The sequence below is a fragment of the Pimephales promelas genome, chromosome 11 (assembly GCF_988280905.1).
Source record: "Pimephales promelas chromosome 11, fPimPro1.hap1.1, whole genome shotgun sequence".
In the NCBI taxonomy this organism is placed as follows: Eukaryota; Metazoa; Chordata; class Actinopteri; order Cypriniformes; family Leuciscidae; genus Pimephales; species Pimephales promelas.
The window spans coordinates 14,144,692-14,165,813 of record NC_142779.1 but is presented as its reverse complement, the minus strand read 5'-3'; the positions used below and the strand labels follow the sequence as shown (position 1 = coordinate 14,165,813).

Here is a 21,122-nt window from a genome sequence, read left to right as displayed (position 1 = left end):
AAAATGATATTGAGAATGTGACAAAAGCCATTTGCAAATACTTCAAATTCATACATTGTGCTAAGAAGTCAGTCAGTCCTATATACTGTTAATTGTCACATGTTTATCATCTTTAAATACATATTCTATAAACCTTCTCGGAATTGCAGCTCATTCTTTTCTCTTTGCTGTCTTAATGCTATCTAAAATACAGTAGTCAAAAGCGTTGTAGTTTAAAAAAAACTTAAAGTACAATTAAAATAGCTCCTTGTTACAGTAACCATGGAAAGTTGCCAATACTGGCTTTTAGTGCTTGTTAGCTAAGCTAGTCTATATAAGCTGTGTTTGAAATCACCCACTATTCTCTCGTTTACTTTTGCCTACATTATTCCAGTAATAAAGTCCAGTTGAAGGAGTGAATGAAAACGAGTGAGCTTATTCTTACACTGAGAGCAGCTTTTGCATAATTTGTACTTGCTGTTTATAATCATTTGAAACTTAGCAAACTGGCAGCTCTAGTAGTAATGAAAATATTTCTCTTGAACTCTCATGGAAACTAGCATGTACCTTAATTTGATAGTTTAATAATCAACTAAAAATAAATGTATACAATATTGTGCTATACAGTACCAACATTGGTCAAGCGGTTTCTAAAATGAATGGATAGATGGACAATTCAACCACAAATGCAATGTTCTGGTGAGGCTACCCTATCTCACGACCAATTCGTATGAGTGATTAAAAAGTGGCTAATTCGTACGACCTTACTCGTACGAATTCATACGATTTGTCTAAACCCACGTGATGGTTAGGTTTAGGGGCGGGGTCAGGGGTAGGTCATTTGTACGAATTCATACGAATTGGCCAATTCGTAAAATACGTATGATTTAGCAAAATCGTACTGATTTGTACGAGTGAGGTCGTATGAATTGTTACAAATTAGCCACCTCGTAAAATTCGTACGAATTCCCATGAGATCGTTTTGGGTGAGGTGGGGGAATTAATTCGACACGACCCTCACAGTGCATTATGGGTGTGGCATTGGTTATACACTAATTATTGGATTATATGAGTGCATTTTTATAATGTCCACAATGGTTTCTGACACAACTACAAATGGCTGGGCCCTGTTTAAGAGTATAGGGGAGGGGATTTGGACACATCCATAGTCTGTTAGCATAAATAATAAATTATAAAAACATTTAAAATGTATCTCACAAGAGTTCCTTGTGAACTACCAACAGCAGCAACACTTATTCATTAAAGATGCTTTTAGTTTGTGTGGTTTGCACACCATCTTGGCTCAATATGAAACAGGTCCCTGGAGGTTGTCCACCCCTCCCTCCAGCTACCAGCCCCAATCTCACCTCTGCCCTCCTACCACGACCTTGGGAAGAGCACTTGACCCACCCTGTGGGTCATTGCTGGTGGTTGTAACTGGAGAGCAGAGCTGTTTCTGACCGTGTTTAGTCCAGTGGAGAAATGCAAGGGACCGAAGTTATTCAAAGAGCCCCTGAAAACTAGAGCCCCACTGTTCCACTGAGTCCCAAAGGCTTCAGATGAGCACTAATGGATGCAAATAAAGCTGATGTGTCACCTGATACTTTTAATTTTAGAGAAGGAATACACAGCCACCACAATCAGAGACCCCCATTATTCGAGAGCAGCTAATGCCGAAGGTGCTATGCTGATTGCAATACTGAACAGAATCTGCTGTACATTTTCACACTGATTTTAAAGGAAAGTCATGTTAAAGTCAGAATGTAATTGAAGTAGCGACAGATCATTCTTTCGGATTTGAAACGTACATTCAAATGTAACGGATTATCCACATTTCAGGATGGGGACTTCACCAACCAATGCATTGGTTGTTGTTTATGGAGGCAGGGTCTGAATGTGAGCTTTTGATCGATTGTAAGAAAGGGACAGGGTTTCAGTGGACTAAATGATTGGATAAATCTGCCATACGTCACTATAGAAAAGTCTGTAGTTCTACCAGTTTACTATTCATAGCTGGAAGCATAATTTACAATTCATAGCTTGTAAGCATTACCTGAAATATTTAATAAATTATATTGATGCATTGGTCAGACTGAATTTAGAATTGATTCGAAAATGATTTTTTATATTCCAATTTAAATTTTAACTGTATTTTAAATTGAAGTAGCAAACAGGATGCAAAGCTCCGGTTTAAATTTGAATACAAGCAGAATTAAATGAACTGATATTCAAAGAAATTCATGTTTTGTTTACAACAAAATCTTGAGATGTTGAGATTGATTGAGCCTTTTTGGTATATGGGTGGCAGCTAGAAAGCCTGGGAAAAAACTGAGCCAGGCTTACAGTATCAAAAAGGAAATCGATGGAAAATGGCCTGTAGTTGTTCATGACATATTTAGCTAAAGCAATTTTCCCCAAATAATATCACTGCAAAATATCAGTACATATACTATAAGCTGTTACTTGTCCATGGGAGTGAGGCAACCACGGAAGCTCTGCAGACTCAGCGTGGGCATAGCCGTGGCTGATTTGGTATTCACAGGATGTTCTTGCCTTTATTTTGCAGAGATTTAGTGGTGACGGTGTGAGTAGGAAGTCCTCTCTCAGGTGCTGTGGAAGTCAGAGAGAGGGTACAGAGAGAGGAGAGAGTAATAAAGCGCTGATGGTAATTTAAAAAGCAGGCATGCATATCTGAGACTGGCCATGACACCCCTCTGTCCTCCACCCCTCTCCCTCTCTTTGCTTACCGGCCTTCCATTTTTCTTTTTCTCTTCATTTCCTTTCCCCCTGCCAGACAATCAATTTCCGCCCCTGGCATAGCGTTCATCTCTCTTTTTCTCTCCTTCTCTTTTCCACTCGCGCTCTCTTTCTCTCTCTCTCTCTCTCCATTCTCATGGTCAGATGACTGGAGCTGACCTTTTCACTATAACCCGTTATTAGAGAAACTGACATTCAATCCCTGAGCCCGGAGGACACGGAGAGCCAGCGTCAGTCACCCAGGCCCCCACTGCTGCCCCTGGCTTGCCCCTGACCCTCCCCTTCACGCCGCGCAGTCCGTCAATCAAACCCGCTATCCTCAGGCGTCCGCCATACCGCCACAGCCTCTGAGAAAAAGGTGCTCTTCGAGAATGATGGTCTTCGGGGTCATGTGACCGTCACACCTGTGAGCCGGGCTGTTGTCAGTCAGTGACAACATACACTGTGGTAAAGTAACGACTGAAAGGTGTGATGAAAATAGAAGGTGAAGCTTCCCCTTAAAAAGAGACTGTGAGGGTTATCTTCACACACATTACTACGACCCCGTTTACATCTGATAAATTAAGATTCATTTTGGGTGACCATTGCATTTGTTGTGAAGAATTTAATTTAATTTAATTTAATTTAATTTAATTTAATTTAATTTAATTTAATTTAATTTAATTTAATTTAATTTAATTTTATTTTATTTTATTTTATTTTATTTTATTTTATTTTATTTTATTTTATTTTTTATAGTTTTATATGATTAAAAGTGACATTACTGTTGTTCTTTTGATTTTTCTGTTCATGGGAAAAATATCATGATTGTGATAATATTAAGCAGCACAACTGTTTTCAACATTAATAATAATAAGAAGAAATGTATTTTGAGCACCAAATCAGAATATTACAATGATTTCTGATCATGTGACACCGAAGACAGGAGTAATGGCTGCTGAAATGATTTATTTAAAATACAGTATAGTCGACATTTGAAGTGGATAAAAACCTTTCATCAAAGTTATACAAGAATTTTGAACAAAACCCATTCTTCTCTTGTCTTTTTTGAGTCTGTATATCAAAATAGAGAAGTTATTTTAAACTGTAATAATATTTCACAATATTACTGTTTTTACTGTAGTTTTGATTAAATAAATGTAGCATTGTTGAGCACAAGCGACTTCTTTCAAAAACATTTTTAAAAATCTTACCAAAAATCAGTGACCCTCCCCTTCGAAATTCGAAGTTGTCACACATCCAAGGTCTGTTTTACTATCGGGTATAAACAATAATGTGCCTTGGCTGGCTACTTGTGATCGGATGTGACCTGAGATCTTAATGCCAAGTTTAAACAAAGACTAAACATGTTTAGAATCAAGGAAGGGAATAAAAATAAATAAAATCAGGTTTGCTTTAGGTTTAAAGTGTTCTCATTAAATGTTCATTACCATTGGAGTTTAATGAGCTTTTGAAGAAAAGATTAAATGGTGGAAAATTTGATACTGAAAAACAGAGGCATAATCTGCTATAGGGAATCATTTCAGCCTCTTTTTATTTTTTTTATTTTTTTTTCACAGCAAAGTTTATTGACTGACCAGATGAGACACAGACACTGGCAATTTGGACCGACTGCATGTGTGCTTTACACAATGAAAACACACTTTCTCACACTAATTATTTGCCCTTTGCCTTGGCAGAGAGGGGCTCAGGTTATGATAATTTTGTTATTTTTAGGTAATTGTTTCCAGTGCGCAAGTTCATGAACATTAAAGGGCTTGCCGTGTTTTTAATCTAGTGGATGAAGGTTTAACAGCAACGGCAATGTGCTCTAATGACAAGGGAGCCAATCATCAGCTCTCCTCAAGCACATGGCAGAGCAAATAAACGGCCACTGAGCTGGGCTGCCTGCTCTCTCAAATTCTCAGCTCCTGCAGAGGCTTGCAGGCAGCTCCATATGTGTGCGTGTTTACTTACAAAAGTGTCACTCAGTACAGTGCAGGTGAGAAGCAGGTATGTAGGACGGGGTGTGGTCCAGGCCCAGTCGAGCAGGTCAAGCATGTGACCAGCGCCGACGGGCAGAGGGTGTGGAGCAACCCGGAGAGATAAGCGGAAGAAGGGCCAATCCGGAGCCGATTCAGCTTTAGGTACAAAGTGTGCCTACGGGAAGAGGAGGAGAGCTAAAATTTCACGCAAACATACACAAGCCTTCGGGCATTTTCCACTGTTTCACAAACAAAAATTAATATAGATGAGTCAGTCTCTCATGCTCAGGTTAACCTCTTAGTGCCCACAAGATCCAAAGACAAAACAAAACACACTTGTACAGTGAACACACATAAAACAGAAGTCAAGATGGGATACACATCTTCAGATGACTTCAGTATGATTGAAAATGAAGTGCAATAAGTCCATTAATTCCAATTTGAAAAAATTAACAATTAGCAGATAGTATTTTAATGAAATAAAAGGCACGAAGTGTGCTTAAAGTGAGTATAATTTCATGATTTCTAACATACTTTAGTACACGCTAATAAAGTGCGCATTGTAATAATGACTAATTAAAAGTTACACTATGAATACATTTCAGATCAATTGGTTTTAATAATCTTGTCGTGCATTCAAGAAGTACACTTATTTTGATGTGTTGACTAACATAAAGCACATGTAGAGTACTGTATTATAATTGTAGCTGTAGTGTTATTTATTAGATATGTTCTCATACAAGCTTTTGCTCCTTTTAATGTGTTTTATGAGAGGTCCTACTGTATGTGTTTGAGCTATTTGGAAACTTGTGGAAATTATCCAATAATTTGTTTAAAATAAAATTAAACTGAAACTGTAAAACTAAACATACTTTAATGGCAATTTAATAGTAAATGGGCAAAAAATGCTTTGTAATGTCACTGTTGTTTTACCACTATGAGCACATTAAATTGAAAAATCACACCGCTCATGGAAATCATCAGGACATTCTGAAAAGCCTGTCTGGGTTAGCAACAGCAAAGAGGGCATAGATCTCAAGTTGTGTGAGTAGCAATTGTATAATTTGCATAAAGCTGAGCTATCAGAAATAGTAATGGGGTACAGAAGCACTGTAAAGTAGTACAGTTCATCTCAGGGGCCTGGAATCTGGGCCTGGTCTCAATAACGGAGTTGGCTTGATAATGTGAGAGAAAGAAAGAAAAGAAGAAGAAATTCTCCACACATCCTTAAAATAATTAGAACATGTAATCCACCAAAAAAAAAAGGTTAAAATTTACAGGAGTAGATGACCCAAAAGGCTTACCTCAGTTTAACAAGCCTCCCCAAGCACCAAAGTGCTGAGCTGGGCAATTGAGGCTCCTGGGAAATGGAGGACCACTGCATTAACGCCACTTGCTGGATGGGTTAGTAGCAGACATTAGCAAGTCTTGCAGGAGCAGCGCATCAGAATCTACCAGAATCTGCTGGTCATAAACATCTATTATTTTAAAACTGAAACACAGTTTCTTATACATGAAGGGCCTTTTGGGCAGGAAAGATTTAGAGGGTGATCTTGTCTCCTTTTCCAAATTGGTCTTGTCTATGAGAGTTCCGGAATGTTGACTTAGCTGACCCGAATCATTTAGCATGATAAGTAATAGGCACCTGTGGCCATCCACAGCATTCCAAGAGGACAAGACCACTGATAAAATCAGCTACTCCAAATACTGATTTCTAGGGCTGAGCACAGAGGTCAGCAAGTACACACACTTACACACACACATAAACCTTATGGGCCAGAGAAACAGGCGTGCAGCCATCTTCATAATTTTGTCTTTGAACTTTTGTTTTTGCAGTACATCTCTATGGCATTGCTGTCACAGGGCTAGTGAAGTGGATTTACATATTAAGAAAAGTTATCATAAGCTTTGTATGTCATAACAAATGTCAGTAGACAGGGAAGATTTAAAAACATTTTTTACATCTATAAAATCTTACCTTGCTTTGAAAATACAAACCGGAAGACAGAACACAACGAGCGCAGGACTGAAAAGAGGCGAGGCTACATAAGGTTGGCTACAACACACACAAACACATTAAAGGGATAGTTCGCCCAAGGTTGAATTATTTTAAATAACCCAATAAAAAATGTGTGTGATATTTACAGAAAAACACCTTACCATACAAAGTGAAAACTGTAAATGGTTTAACATCACAAATGATTATATTTTAGGTCAATATTTTTGTAGCTTGCCAATAAGCCACCTCGTAATCCCTGAAACATTGTCAATATAGTTTTACATTGACTTTATGGCAACAACTGCTGCTGTTTTTTGCGGTAAATTTAACGCAATATATTTTTTACAGTCTTTTTTCTTCTGCGAAATAAATGTGAAAGTATTTTCCATGTACTGACACAGAGAAAGAAAAACCTGACATTTTTCAAATTCTCTTTTATAATCTACAGAAGAAAGTAAGTCATATAGGTTTGGATAAACATGATGGTGTTTTGGTGAACTGTTTTTTTTTTTTTTTTTAAAGTCTCAGACAGTACAAACTTTGGTGTGTTTATTTGTTTGGGTGTGCATATTGAATTAGAGGCTGTATGAGAGTGTCCTCACTGAAATATATATCTCTCTGACCTTGTACGTGTCATCGCTGTTCAAACACAAATACACTGGTCACTATAGCTGAAGACAACACAACTGATGGGCCCCCACTATTCCAGCCAAGGCAGGAAATGAAAATGTTGATGAAGAGGTATCGATCGCTTAAATTAATTCGGCCCTGATGGCCTAATCGTCACGGTGTGGTGTGTAAACAGAAATTCCCTAACGCAGGAGGGCGAGACAGAAACGGAGAGCAAACCTCATCCACTCACTTCATGAACTGAAGTCTACAGAGTCAGGTTTCAGACATTGAGATTCAATGTATTGTTTAGTCTTTACCAGACAGGTTAATGTAAGGGCTTTTCACACGTTCACATGTAAATGTAAAAGGGCAGGAAGGTTTGACGCTGTTTGTAATAGAGGTGTTGAACATAAGGTGGTGGTGGAACAGTTAGTGGAAGTGTGTTAAGCAGCTGTTTATGTTATATCATTTTTGATCTGTATGTTCAGATTTTGTGTGGGCAAAAAAATAATGGAATCATTAACCTTCAAATTGTCTTCGTTTCCTGTTTACACTTCTGGGCTTCGGGGTCTATGCAACCCCAACGATTGATTGAGTAATTGTACAAAAAATATACATTTTTAATTATACAAATAATATATCATTTGTTTGTTTTTTTGTTTACTTCTCATCTATTCAATAATACTGTGTTTTTGGAGATATAAAGTACTTTTGTATCCAAATACCACACAATTCCTCAACTAGACCATTTAGCTTGCATATGAAATATCATTATTTATTTTTTTGATGCTACATTGCACTAGTACTAGGCCGTCATTTCTGTGTATTTTTTATTTATTTATTTATTTTTTTTATTTTTTTATTTTTGACACATGAAGAAAATATATTTAGTTTTTTTCACATTTCCCATTCATTTCAATGTGGTGTCATATTGACCTTGAAGACCAGAAGTGTAAGCCATTTTGTGTGTGTGTGTGTGTGTGTGTGTGTGTGTATACGTAGATAGATAATGTAATTCACTTTGAATAAGATCATCTCCTAAAAAAAAAGCATTTACTTTATTATCAAATATTGATATGATAATAACATGTGCCATGTCACATATTTTGATAATAGATAAAACATCAAATGAAATAAAAATGGCAGATGAAAAACATCACTTTATGTGAAATATATAGCAAAATAACCAGTCTGCACTTTCAGGGTTAAAGTTTTTACATTTGTAAAAATCTCATATAAAAGCATCAGAACATTGTTCAGAACTGATTGGCTGAACACGACTTCAATCTCAAGTGCAACCTTTGCTGGCTCTCCCCGTTCCATTCAGCACAATGTGTCAGGCCAGACATATTGTAGTTCATGAAAGGGTCTGAGACACTGCAGATCAACCAGATTGTGTAGCATGCAGAGTTCAAAACACCCCCCTCGGACGAGCAAACATGCTCAGTGAGGCTGGTGGGGGTGGGGGGGGGATAGGCATGCTGCAACGGTGGCCAATCTCAGCAAAGCACTCATAGGGAGGAGTTGCACGATCCTCCTCTTGGACTCCGACATGCAGGACACTTCCTTTCTAGTGGGCCGCCCCAACAAAGGTGCTCAGTCGTGTGAAACTTAATCTGCAGCCTTGCCATGCTGACCTCTCACCCCCACCACCTTAAGACTGAGAGAAAGAGTGAGAGCTGTGCCTAGACAGAGGGAAACTGCGTGGAGAACATACCAGAGAGACCATGAAGTTGTAAAATGAAGATGGACTGGCCTTTTCAAATCGGTTACAACACATGAAAAATGGTTGCTGTGTTCCTGACACATTTCTCTGTGTGCTTGTTCATGCCTCTGTGTGTATGTGCATGACTCAGGGGATACAAATGTGAACGAGTGTCAAAACGACCTTAAGCGGTAGACAGAGTGCACTGGGGGTCACTTTAACACAAAACAGTTGGACCACTAGACAAAACACAGCTTCAGTCCTGCCCACACTGTTCTTCCCTGGCCCATGTTATCCGATCACAAGAAATCAAGCAAGACAGACCGACATTGACCCATGTTATTGTTGTATGTGCTATAAAATCGGCATGAACAGAAGTTGAGATCGTCTTATGTGCCCTTGAATACGGTGATGTCTCCTCCCCCCTCGCAATGACAACTTTTCTCTGAGCAACCAGTCACTCACGTGAGAATGTAGCAATAGCAAACAACAACGATCCAATTAAATCAAGTCCTGCCCTAATTTTTACTCATTCAAGATTTTGGACTTCATTTACACCTGTACGACTGACCACTTTTAAACGGATCACCTGAGACCATTCAATAAAGCAATGCCTCCCTTTCACACCTGCCTCGTCCTTCCCTCCAAAGCTCTCAACCAGCCATTAGGAACTGTCCTGAAAAAAATCTGTGATTCAACTTCAGCCGTCCTCTATGATTACCTCATTTCCTCCCCATCTCTATCGCAGAGAAGGTGACCCAGGCTGTTCATCTCTGCAGCTGCAATTAACCCAGGTCACCCTGCACAGCTCCCAGAGTTGAGCAGGAACGACGAGATGTGTTAACAGCCAGCACGGACAGGCTTTTTTTTTTCTCCCGCAGATTAGCCTCAGTCTGCCTGTACGCACTGCCTCGCTCTCAACCATCAGGCTACACTGGGATTAAGGCCTGCACCAGATGTCCAGAGGAGAGGAGAAGAGAGGTGAAGGCTGTTGTAAATGTGGATGTGAGAAACTATAGACTGTCACCACAGACAAGTACTTGCAAACTGGAAAACAGATTACTGGCCAGTTAATACAGATACAACTTCAGCAAACACACTTATAAATGTTTTTCCTTAGGGAGTGAACTTGACTCTCTGACCTTTACACTCCAGACCATACACACACACACACACACACACACACACACCCTGCCCTTCAGTCCACAGTGTCTTAGCTTTATCTCAGTTGTCCACACCTTGCATTCCAAGTCTCTTGTCTATCTATAGACTTTAGCCTTCCCAGCTCAGCAAACAGCCAGGGTGAGAACAAGGCCAGCCATTAGTCCAACATGCCCCAGGGTGCTAAAAGAGGACAGGAGAAAGAGAGAGAGACACACACACACATAGGAAGACACTGATAGATTTATGGTAATGACACACTCACTCTGTTGACCATGCAAGGGCAGGGGACTCAGATAAGTCACCAAATACTAAACTCCAACATCTGATGTCTGAAGTTTAAGGCTTGAGGTGTGTGTGTTACTATTTATTTGTGTATTTATGTTATTTATGTTATTTATTTATTTATTTATAAAGTCTTGATATCTTATCCAATTGTGCTTCTCAAATAAATTTATGTCCAAATGTACCCAAAAACGATATTAATAAATGTGCACTACTCTCAGCTCAGATTAAAGGGTTTGTTCGCCCAAAAATGAAAAATGAATGAAAAATCAAAAATGACTTTTGTTCATCTTTGGAACACAAATTAAGATATTTTTGATAGAAAGATTTTTTTTTTATCTGAGAGCTGTCTCACTCCTCCATAGGCTTAGAAAGTTAGTAAAACATTGACTAAAGTAGCTCAAACTTAATAGTAGGGGGGGGGGTTCACCTGTAACGAAAGATTTTTTTTTTTTAACCTAGTTTTTTTGTAATCCTTAAGGTGTCTAGAAAAGGATGATGTTTTGATGTTCCCCTCGCAAATTATTGCCCCGTATGTGATTTTTTGTATCATATTTTTGTGACCGTGCTTGAAAAATGAAAACTTTAAATATTTGAACAAAACATCCTACACAATGTACCCCATTTTCTCTTTATCTTTGCATGAGGAATTGATAGATATGAGGATTGTTTTGATTTGATGATGTATAGTGCATACAAAAAAAAAAATAAACACCAAAAAATATTTTAAAAAAAGGATGACATTGGATCACTGGAACTCCTCCCCATATGGACCCTTCTGATATATGTTTTCTAACTTTTGTATTTTCACAGTCTTTAGGATGTCTAAGAAGCAAATGTTGATGATCCCCACCTGAAATATTGAAATAAAATAAGTGTTCAAAAATATGCATTAATTAAAAATCACACCATGTAATTAGGATTCACTTTGTAGGTTTATTTAACATACATTTTAAACTATACATACCCTACTACATGATGCACCAACACACAATTAGAAAGATCTTTCTTGGTGAAGAGCACGTAGCATTATGGAAGCCCACATTAACCGGCAGATATTGGTCTCTCCAGGTTTCTGTTAAGTTGAAAAAATAAAAAGATTGTTATACTTAATAATAATTAATTAATTACTTTAATTATTATTATTATTACTGGTGAGGGAATGTGTTTCAACTCGAGTGGGACAATCTGAACAAAATAACATGAAAAACGAAATAAGTTTATCGAGCGACGAGATTACTTTTTGTGCGAAAAACAAATGATAACTTTGATAAAAAATAAATGATAAAAAAAAATGACTTTATTCAACTATTCATTTTCTTCTGGGCCTCCGAGTGAACGTAGTCTAACTACGCATATGATGCTGGACAATAGTGAGCCTACGTTCTTACAGTTACAACACTGAACTGTTACACTACACTCACTCTGAGGCTCACACAAGAAAATTAATAGTTGAATAAATTTGTCATTTTTGTTTGATTTCCACACAAAAAGTATTCCCTTCGCTTGATAACCTCAAGGTTGAGCCACTGTAGTCACTTGAACTATTTTAATTATTTTTTTAACTTTCTGGGCCAATTCAATTACAATATAAAAGCCTATGGAGGAGTGATCCAGCTCTCAGATTTAATACAAAAATACAAATAATTTGCTTTCTGAAGATGAACAAAAGTTTTACAGGGTTGGAACAACATGAGGGTGAGTAATTACAGACTTCATTTTTGGGTAAACATTTCCCAAAAATGGGAAAATGGGACTTCATTTAACACATTTTTTAAATCAATTCTGTAGAAATCCACTTGGGTTTCCCCAAAGAAAATTTCCCAGTTTCCCAGGAAAAAATCCTGAATTCCGTTTGCGCAAGCATATGACTACCCTCTTGGCTTCTTTAAAAGTATTATGCGACTGACGGGTTTTATTGGGCTTAGTGACTACTTAATAAAAGTCATTTCTCATGTGTCTTTAAATATGTGAACCTATAACGTCATTAATGCTCACAGAAGGTATTCGACTGTCTGTATATGTTCTAAAAATGACACCCCTCTCCTGGGCCTCACGCCACTGGCGAGAAAAAGAAAGAGAGTCCATATGTGACATAGTTACTATGTTCAAATGACACACCTTCTAAGAATTCAACAAGCCTCATTCAAACAGGCTGTTATCTCCAAACAGGGCTCAGTGTGGGCTGCGGGCTCTGTTTATTCAAACCTAAAGGGCATTGCAATCTCCACAACAAAGTGTTCACCTGGGATCAATCAGTTAGCTTATTAAAGCACTAACAATATTCAAATGATGCTGCTGCTATTTAAGTGTGTGTGTGTGTGTGTGTATTTTTCTCCCCTGCACCATTTGTGATTAATTATCCCTCACAAATCTAATCATAGAACACACATGGTTGCTTCTAACTATCTATCTGTTGTCCTGTGCTTGAGGGGGGAAAACAACAATGAAGAGACTGATTCCACCTTTAATGAGATTGGAGTCAGCATACAAGTTCTTGTGGCATTGCTCGACCCCCATTCAGCAAGCAGGTGTCCATTTCTAATGACTCAAAGATCCTGACAGCCTGCCATTAAAAAAAGTGAGACAGAGAGAGAGAGAGAGAACGAGAAATAACAAGTTAGATATGGCTCACTGGAATGGGGATAAAATGACACTTGACCAGTTGACCCCACAAACCTTTGAGCAGGCCTGTCAGGGTGAAAGGTTGAGCTTGGTGCGATGTCTGGGTGCTAATCTAGTTCCCATAACCTCCTAACCAACAACATTTGACCAAGGGTAAGGAATTGTCTTCAGTGTTTTGTGTCTCAAATTGTTGTGGAAGTTGTATCTGTGTGTAAATTTTAGTGTGAGGCCATTCTGTGAGAGCCAAGTAGTTTGCGTTCAGATGATGTGCTATAAATCTATAAGCTTGGTTAACTGTCACAAATTTGAAAGCGGGTGCGAGGTGGTCATTGTCCATTAAGGTGCACTTACTTTGTGTCCACTCAACTCCACACACCACAGGATTAATAGAGCAAAGCCAAGCTGGGGCAAAGGAAGTGATGCAAAGCTAGTTCAACACACAAGACGGACATTGGCGATGAGGCATTGGTGTCTAGCGGTACACAAACTCTCAAACCGACTAAAAAGTTGACAATGTGTAACGTTTAAACAACTGAGTCAACCTCTGTTTAGACAGCGGTAAAGTCCTCTTTGGCAACCTCTGTGAATAGCCCAGAGCAGAATGCCTGCCAGCGGACCATAAACACAAGGAACTTTTGATCAGGAGACCAATTTGCACGGCCAAACCCACAAAGACACGAAACTAAAACAAACCATGCACCTCAGTGTTTTGAGACTCACATTTTCCAAGTCACTGGAGAATTCTGAACTACAGAACACTGGGAAAAGAAGGATATCTGGGGATACTGAGTGAGTAATGCCCATATGGATTTTTATAACAGTGAGAACATAGTAACATAGTAACAGAGAACATAGTAACTATATATATATATATATATATATATATATATATATATATATATATTGTTGTATTAGTTGCTAGTTTGATTTTTGACAGGCCATGACAGGGACGGTTCATCCAAACGGAAAATTATTGAAAATGAGCTCACTCTCATGTCGTTCCAAACCCATGGAACACAAAAGGAGAAGTTTAGTCGAATGTCTAAGCTGCTTGCTTCCATACAATGAAAGGGAACGAAGACCAGGAGCTATCAAGCTGTTAAACGGAAAAAAGGCAGCATGAAAGTAGTCCATATAACTTTCACACCAAATTAAAGATCTTCCCAAAACTTCATTTAGCTTTCCATATAAAAAAAAAAATAAAGCAGTTTTAATCAATGGAAATCTCATATTGCTTGGCAGCCATGGTCACAATTCACTTCCATTGTATTGGAAAGAGCAATTTGGGCATTTAGACTTTTTTGTTCCACATAAGAAAGGACATGAGGGTGAGTACATGATGGCAGAATTATCATAAATACAGCATTAAAGTCTGTAAAACTTAAGTACATGGGTTTATGTGAGCATTCTTTGATCAGCCGTGGAGAGAAAAGTCAGTGATTTATTTTATTTGTCTGTCTGTAGTGTGGCATTGTTCGAGTAGAGTGACATGTTGTCCTTAAACGCCAGATGAATAAATGGGAATGATTGGGTAGGGAAGGGTTGAAGTTTCGCTTTTTTCACACCTGCCAAAACACAATAGGCCTCTCTAAACACAAGTGGCTGAAGGGAAATATTAAAGAAACACGTCTCTACCTGGTTTTATGGATTTGTGTTAGACAAAAGAGAAAATTTGAGAAAGCATCACTATAAAAAAAACTTGGTTTGTGGTCAAGGCAATATTCGACTATAGAAAACTACATTTTATTGATTTTTGTAACATATTCAAAATAAAAGAAACAGGAATAAACTGCTAAGCTGCTCTTCAAGTATGTAACAAGGTAACACTTTTCAAGGCACTTGATCACATGACCCCAGAGATCTCCTTCACCCAATGGCTGAACACACCAAGCACACAGTAGTGGGCAAACTATGGAGGAGGGGAGAAGTGCCATGAGTGCAGTAGAGCTGCTCATGATGACCTTCCTAATTATTATAGCTTTAGTATGATGCTCAGCTTTGTGTGTTTGTGTGTGTGTGTGTGTGCGCGTCAAATGTCCTCTTCAAAATATATAAATATACATATAATATATACAATTAAGAGACAAAAATGCAGAGAGAAATCTTTGTCACCGGACACAGATATACTTTAATTTTTTTTTTTTTATTAATTGTTTTCAATAAAGGGACAAAATTGGTTGGTGAACAGGATAATGTAGACAACTGCCAGAAAACACAGACAGTGGTTTCTCCAATAAAACTTAACATAGACCAGAAACAAACAAAAAGCAAGTCTGTCAATGACCTTTGGTCATTCTTTTCTTTAAAAAATAGAATAAAATAAAATAAAAAAAAAATGAAAACAAACGAACGAACAAACAAAAAAAGGATCCATTGTATGTCTCCGTTTTGAACAGAGTATTTAAGCAATAATAAATAGTGACTCCCATTGAAAAAGATAAAGTTCAAGTTCAAGTTACAACAAACAGCTCTCATAACAGGAATAGAAAAGGCTGATAACAAAATATTCCGCATTGCCATTTACAAAAGAGTATGAACTTAAGTGGGCTGCTCCTTTAGTTCCATTTCATTTTTAAATATGCTTTGCATATGAAAGTCGTCCCAATCTAAATATAAAGCACCATTTAATATTTGGCAATGAAAAAAAAAACACCTGCAAAACATTGATTATTTGAATGATTTTTTTTTTTATTGTTTGTTTATTTACTGGTATTTTACTGCATATGAAGTTAGCTTTTTTTCAAGATGCTGGAATGTATTCAGGTGAGACAGGTGAAAAGACAGAAGCACACTACAGAACAACCCAACATTAGCTTGCTGTACTGCATACAGAATGGCAGCAGAGGAGATTTTAAAAAAGAAGAACAGAAAAAAAGATATGTACAACCACCTGTTTTAGCTAGTGTGGACATTCTCAAAAGACTCCTCTGGGAAACCATTGAATGGCCTCCTTTGTTCAATGCCACATACTTTAATTTTTTAATTTGATTTTTTTCCCCCCGTTTTCTTTTTTTAAACATACAAATAATTCGCACTATATTATCCTGCCAAATTAAAAAAATATACCGTGGCAGCTTGTTGTTTTTTTCCACTACCAAAAAAGGTACAATAATACCTTTTGAGAGAACAAGCAACAGTTAAAAATACAAGCCTCAATATAAATACTGTAGTACCTACACTAGGTGAACATTTAATTCAAATACCATTCTAGAAATACAGAAGAAAGTAGACCATAAATGTGTTTTAGCATAGGAACCGACATGATGTGCATTTTCCTATATTTAAGTTTCTCTATTATATATTTTATATATAATCTTAAACCTTTCCCCAATGCAAGTTTGACCTGAAGAGCTGTGAAGAGCCAAGATGTAAAAAGAAAAAGCAGGAAAAAAAAACATATTTTTCCCATTTTATATATAATGTGATCAAGTCTTGAACACCACCAAGACAAAGAGGAAAAGAGAAACAACAAACTTAAATACAGTTTCCCCTAAGATAATGTTACCTTTTAAAAAAGTCATTTTATTTTCATACTTAAAAAAAGATTTGTACAAAAAAAAGGTCTTGCAGTGAAAGCAGCAAGTTTCAATTGTCCGTACTTTGTCAAGCACTGTGTGCTTTGACACAATAATATTATATCGGAGTTGGGCTTTATCTTCGTGGGGTGAGAGGAGGAGTTGGCTTTTTTACATTAAATAATGACACCATGTTCGATTATTTTGGAAGTTTTCCCTCTCGTGAATACCTGTAAACTGGGAAACTTTAACAGTGCACTTCGTTGTCCAACAAGCAAGCAATTGTAATTTATACTCAAATACTATACTTCCAATTAGCATGTCTAATAAAAAAAAAAAGAAGGGCAGAGTGGCAGGTGCTGTCTAAACACCAAAAACGTTGTCTAAAGTCATAATGCAGCTTTGATGTCATAATGCAGCAATGAAAAAGAGTCCCCTTGAATGTCAACTTATACCACACTATGTGTGAAACTCATATTGTATAAAACAAAGGAATAAAAGTGACATGTATGGTTTTCCCTCTATCTCTCTCTCTCTCTCTCTCTCTCTCTCTCTCTCTCTCTCTCTCTCGCTCAGTCGGACTTTCAGGCTCATTTAGTCTTTTAGGGAGCTCAGACATAGGCAATAATAAAGAAATAAGATTTTGACTCAGACCTGTAGGCAATTCATAGTTAATCATCACTGACAGCTGCAAATATTTCAATGCTTTCTTAATAACCAATTCTCAAGTGTACATTACATTGGTTCGGTCCAAATGCCCTCAAGTGTTCCTTCACCATTGACGTTCACACTAACAATGGTCATCAAAGAAACGTCAAAATGTTGTGCTACTGAAGATAAGACTTGAACAAACACGGAAAAGTCAAATGATTGTGGATTGAAAACTAGTACCGCCAAGTACAGTACCTTCAGATAGAAGAAGTAAACAAGACTGAATCTCACACCATATACTGCTTGTGCCATGCCCGGGACATAAACCACAATGGAAAGATACATTTTACATAGGTACCTAATGATGATTAACTAGAAATTTATTTAGCTTTTTGATTACTACTATTTCTCTCTAAAGTCACAGTTGACTGTAGCGGTCAGGTGCTTGATGCAAGAACCTTTTGAGGATCCAGTCGATCCTTATGTAGTATCTAGCTGAGACTCCAGAATTACAGCAGACGAGATTAACCAATGCAATTTCAAGATATCCAAGGCACTCTTTTTGTTTGTTTTACCAAATGATAGTACAAATTCAAATCTTAATGCTGTTTCCTTTTCAAGAAATCCAAAGGCTGTCATTACTCTTTTTTTTTTCCATAATAGGGGCCGATTCATATTTTAACCCTATGTGGACAGAACATCTTTTTGAAAGAAAAGTTTAAGTGCGATATCCAGCCCGTCCAAAGAGGGTTAAGCAATAGCCTGTAGTCCTCCATGTTACAACACAAAACTGTACATGATATGTATTACAGAATGTATGCAGCATGGTTGTTTTTTCTTTTCTTTTTCTTAGATCTTAAAACAAAAAAAAGAAAAATAAAGAAAAAACATTTTCAAATAATGAACGTTAAAACAGCAACACATTTACTAAACAACTAACCAACCAGGGACAATTTATTTTAAAATTAGCCAAAATATATCATCATGCATGCTGTCATAATTTTCCAAAATGGGAAAGGAAAAAGAAAAAGTACACAACATGTAAATTATTGCACAAGAGAAAGGCTCCAAGTTTGCGTCAATGCAATAGTATTGCCCCGATACAGATCATGCATTCAACGGTAAATGAAAAGGGTGTGCTGGTGGTGCCAAGCACGTTGTCTTAGCCGCCACTGGACTAGCGAAACAGGGAAATCTACAAGGATGAGGGTGGGAGTGGGGTAAGGTGTTATTCGCGGTTAACAGGCAAGTGAGTCACCACACTTCCCCGTTACTCAGTTTTAATTTCGTTGTTCAATGCGCGGTCACTGTGCCATTTTTTCATGTGTTTCTCAAGGGTGCTGTACACACTAAAAGGCATCTGACAGATTTCACATTTGTAAACGTCCTTGCCCACTTGCCCGTGTGTTTTCATGTGCCGTGTTAGCTTGCTGCTCTGGGCACATGCATAATTGCAGAGATCACACTTATAAGGCCTCTCGCCCGTGTGGCTGCGCCGGTGCACTGTCAGATTGCTGCAGTTTTTAAATATTTTGCCGCAGAACTCACAGGTGTCACTGCGTCGGCCATCTTTCGAGCTGGGCCGACCGGGACCCCCGAGGTGTGGTGTGCTGCCACCACTGCCAGTCCCGCTGCGGCCCGAGACGCCACCATCCAGGTCCCCTGGTGGCGTAGAGAAGCGCAGGCTTCCGTTCTCTGAGGAGTGCTCTGAAGACGAGGCGAAAGGCGATTGTCTGGAATCCCCAAAACTCAGAAAGGGGTCCTTGAGCTGCCGGGAGGCGGCGTATCCAGCCAACCACTGAGAATAGACATTCTCAGTGTTGGGGATTGTAGGGGTCGAGAGATCAAAGTCTTTCTCCAGCTTGATTCGTTTGGAGAAAGGACTAAGTGAGCTGGGACTGCCCAGTAAGAGCTTCTTGGACAAACCGACGGAGGCCGACTCGCTGGGGGACGAGCCGCGACCGTTGATAGCTGAGCCACAGCCCTCGTCCACTCGGTCTGATTCCAGAGCGGAGTCCTCATCACACATGCCCCTATGTGCATTACTGTCCGAGTTTAGAGCTCCTCGCTTGTGTTGATGAAATGCCTCGCTGTAGTGCTGCATGCTGGCAGCTAAGCCCATGCCCTGAATAACCTCAGGCAGCGAGCGCGGAATCCCATCCTCGCCCTCACCTGCAGCCAGACGGCCACCGTTGTTCTCGTGGTGCCGTGTAGCCTCAAGGTTGAGGCTAAAGTGGTAGTTGTTTCTACCTCTCTCCCTCTCCAGCTCCTCTTCCTCTCCTTCCTCCTCTTCCTCTTCCTCCTCTTCTTCTTCCTCCTCCTCCTCTTCCTCTTCCTCGTCTTCCTCTCCGTTCTCTGGAATCAGATGATCGTTTTCACTCTTGAATTTGGCTACCACAGACTTGAGGGCATTACTGGCACTACCCACCAAGTCGCTGGTTCCCGGTTCAGGAGAGCTGGCCGTGGACAAGCCGTCATCGGATTTGACAGTCATTGGTGATGACTTATTCATGTGTGTCTTCATGTGCCGCTTCAGCTTGCTGGCCTGCGTGCAGGCGTGGTCGCACAGGTGGCACTTGTACGGTTTCTCACCCGTGTGACTGCGTCGATGCACTATTAAATTACTCTGGAACTTGAAGGTCTTCCCACAGAACTCACAAGACTTGGACTTCAAGGGCGTGTTGGGCTGTTGAGGAAGAGGGGTTGGGGTGGACTGGGAGCCAGAGGGGGACTGCATGGAAGGTAGGGGAGGGCTAGCGAGAAAGGGTGGCTTGGTTCCTGACTGGAATGGTTGCAGTAGCCGTTGCATAGGGCTGGGCCGGTTGGGTGAGAGAGGAGGAGTTGACCCTGAGGTGTTACCAGCCAGCTCCCTCAACCTACGAGAAAAGTCCATAGCTGGGGGATCCATGGGTATGGGGTTGAGGCGCAGCACCCTGTCAAAGGCACTCGGGTGATGGGTGGCCAAAGCCAGCTCCTCCGGGCTCAGGTGCTCCATGCGATGAGGGTCCAAGTGATGGCGGGGTGGAGGGCTAAAGAGAGGTGGCGTAGGGGGAAACCGACCCTCTCGGAGAGGAGGTCCATCGCGTCCATTGTTGGGTATCCGCAGCAGGTTGAATGGGCTTCCCTCTGGGAGATGGATGCCATGCAGGGGGGGCTGAGAGGAGCAATCTGCGCCCATTCCTGAAGGAGCTGCCACACGGGGTGTGAGCGGACTTCCGCGCTCGCTCTCAAGGTAGATGCGGAAGCCATGAGTGTTCTGGGCATGTTGCAGCAGAAACCAGGCACTGCTGAACGGCTGTTTACAGGTTGTGCAAGTGTAGCTGCTGGGCTCATCTTTACCTGAAAAACACATAACGGAAAAGTTAATTCTCTAAATGTACCGAAGACATTAACTGCAAGTCATTTAAAGGAAAAACATTTGGTTAATAGGTCTCTACATCTGCTACATGTGTTTGTTCTTTTCTCAGTTGCTCCCTGGTGTATTTTGGACGTACAAAAACCCTACAGATTGGGCCTTAATCATTTATGAACCTGCCTAGACCCCGGGCCGTTTGCAGCCCCCCATACTAACAGTCTTTCAACAGCTTTAGCCCCTCAGCAGGCTTAAGTAAGTATCACATAACAGTAAACACAGGTCTTATTATAAACATGCTCCCAAACAGCAGTACAGGCCAGACCCCAGTGGAGCAGAGCTTTTCACAGCATAAGACCAGACAAAGCACTGATATTCCAGCAGAGAAAGACTGTGTTGGGGTTTGGCTCAGGTCTTTGCATGGGGTGATACACTTCTGCTTTGTGGTTGTCAGGCGGGCAGTAAAAGCAAACAATACCTCTCTCTCAAGCTGAACGCTTTCATCCGTGTACAAAAA

General features: G+C 39.5%; 1 protein-coding gene across 1 annotated transcript in view; it reads right to left on the bottom strand.

Annotated features, from left to right (window-relative positions):
* Positions 1-15,211: 15,211 nt before the first annotated feature.
* Positions 15,212-21,122, bottom strand: part of bcl11aa (BCL11 transcription factor A a) — a 51,155-nt gene continuing 45,244 nt past the window's right edge. The window contains exon 3 of the mRNA XM_039671783.2: positions 15,212-20,592. Within this exon, the coding sequence (XP_039527717.2) occupies positions 18,524-20,592 (2,069 nt within the window). The 3' untranslated portion in view covers positions 15,212-18,523. The remainder of the gene's footprint in view (positions 20,593-21,122) is intronic.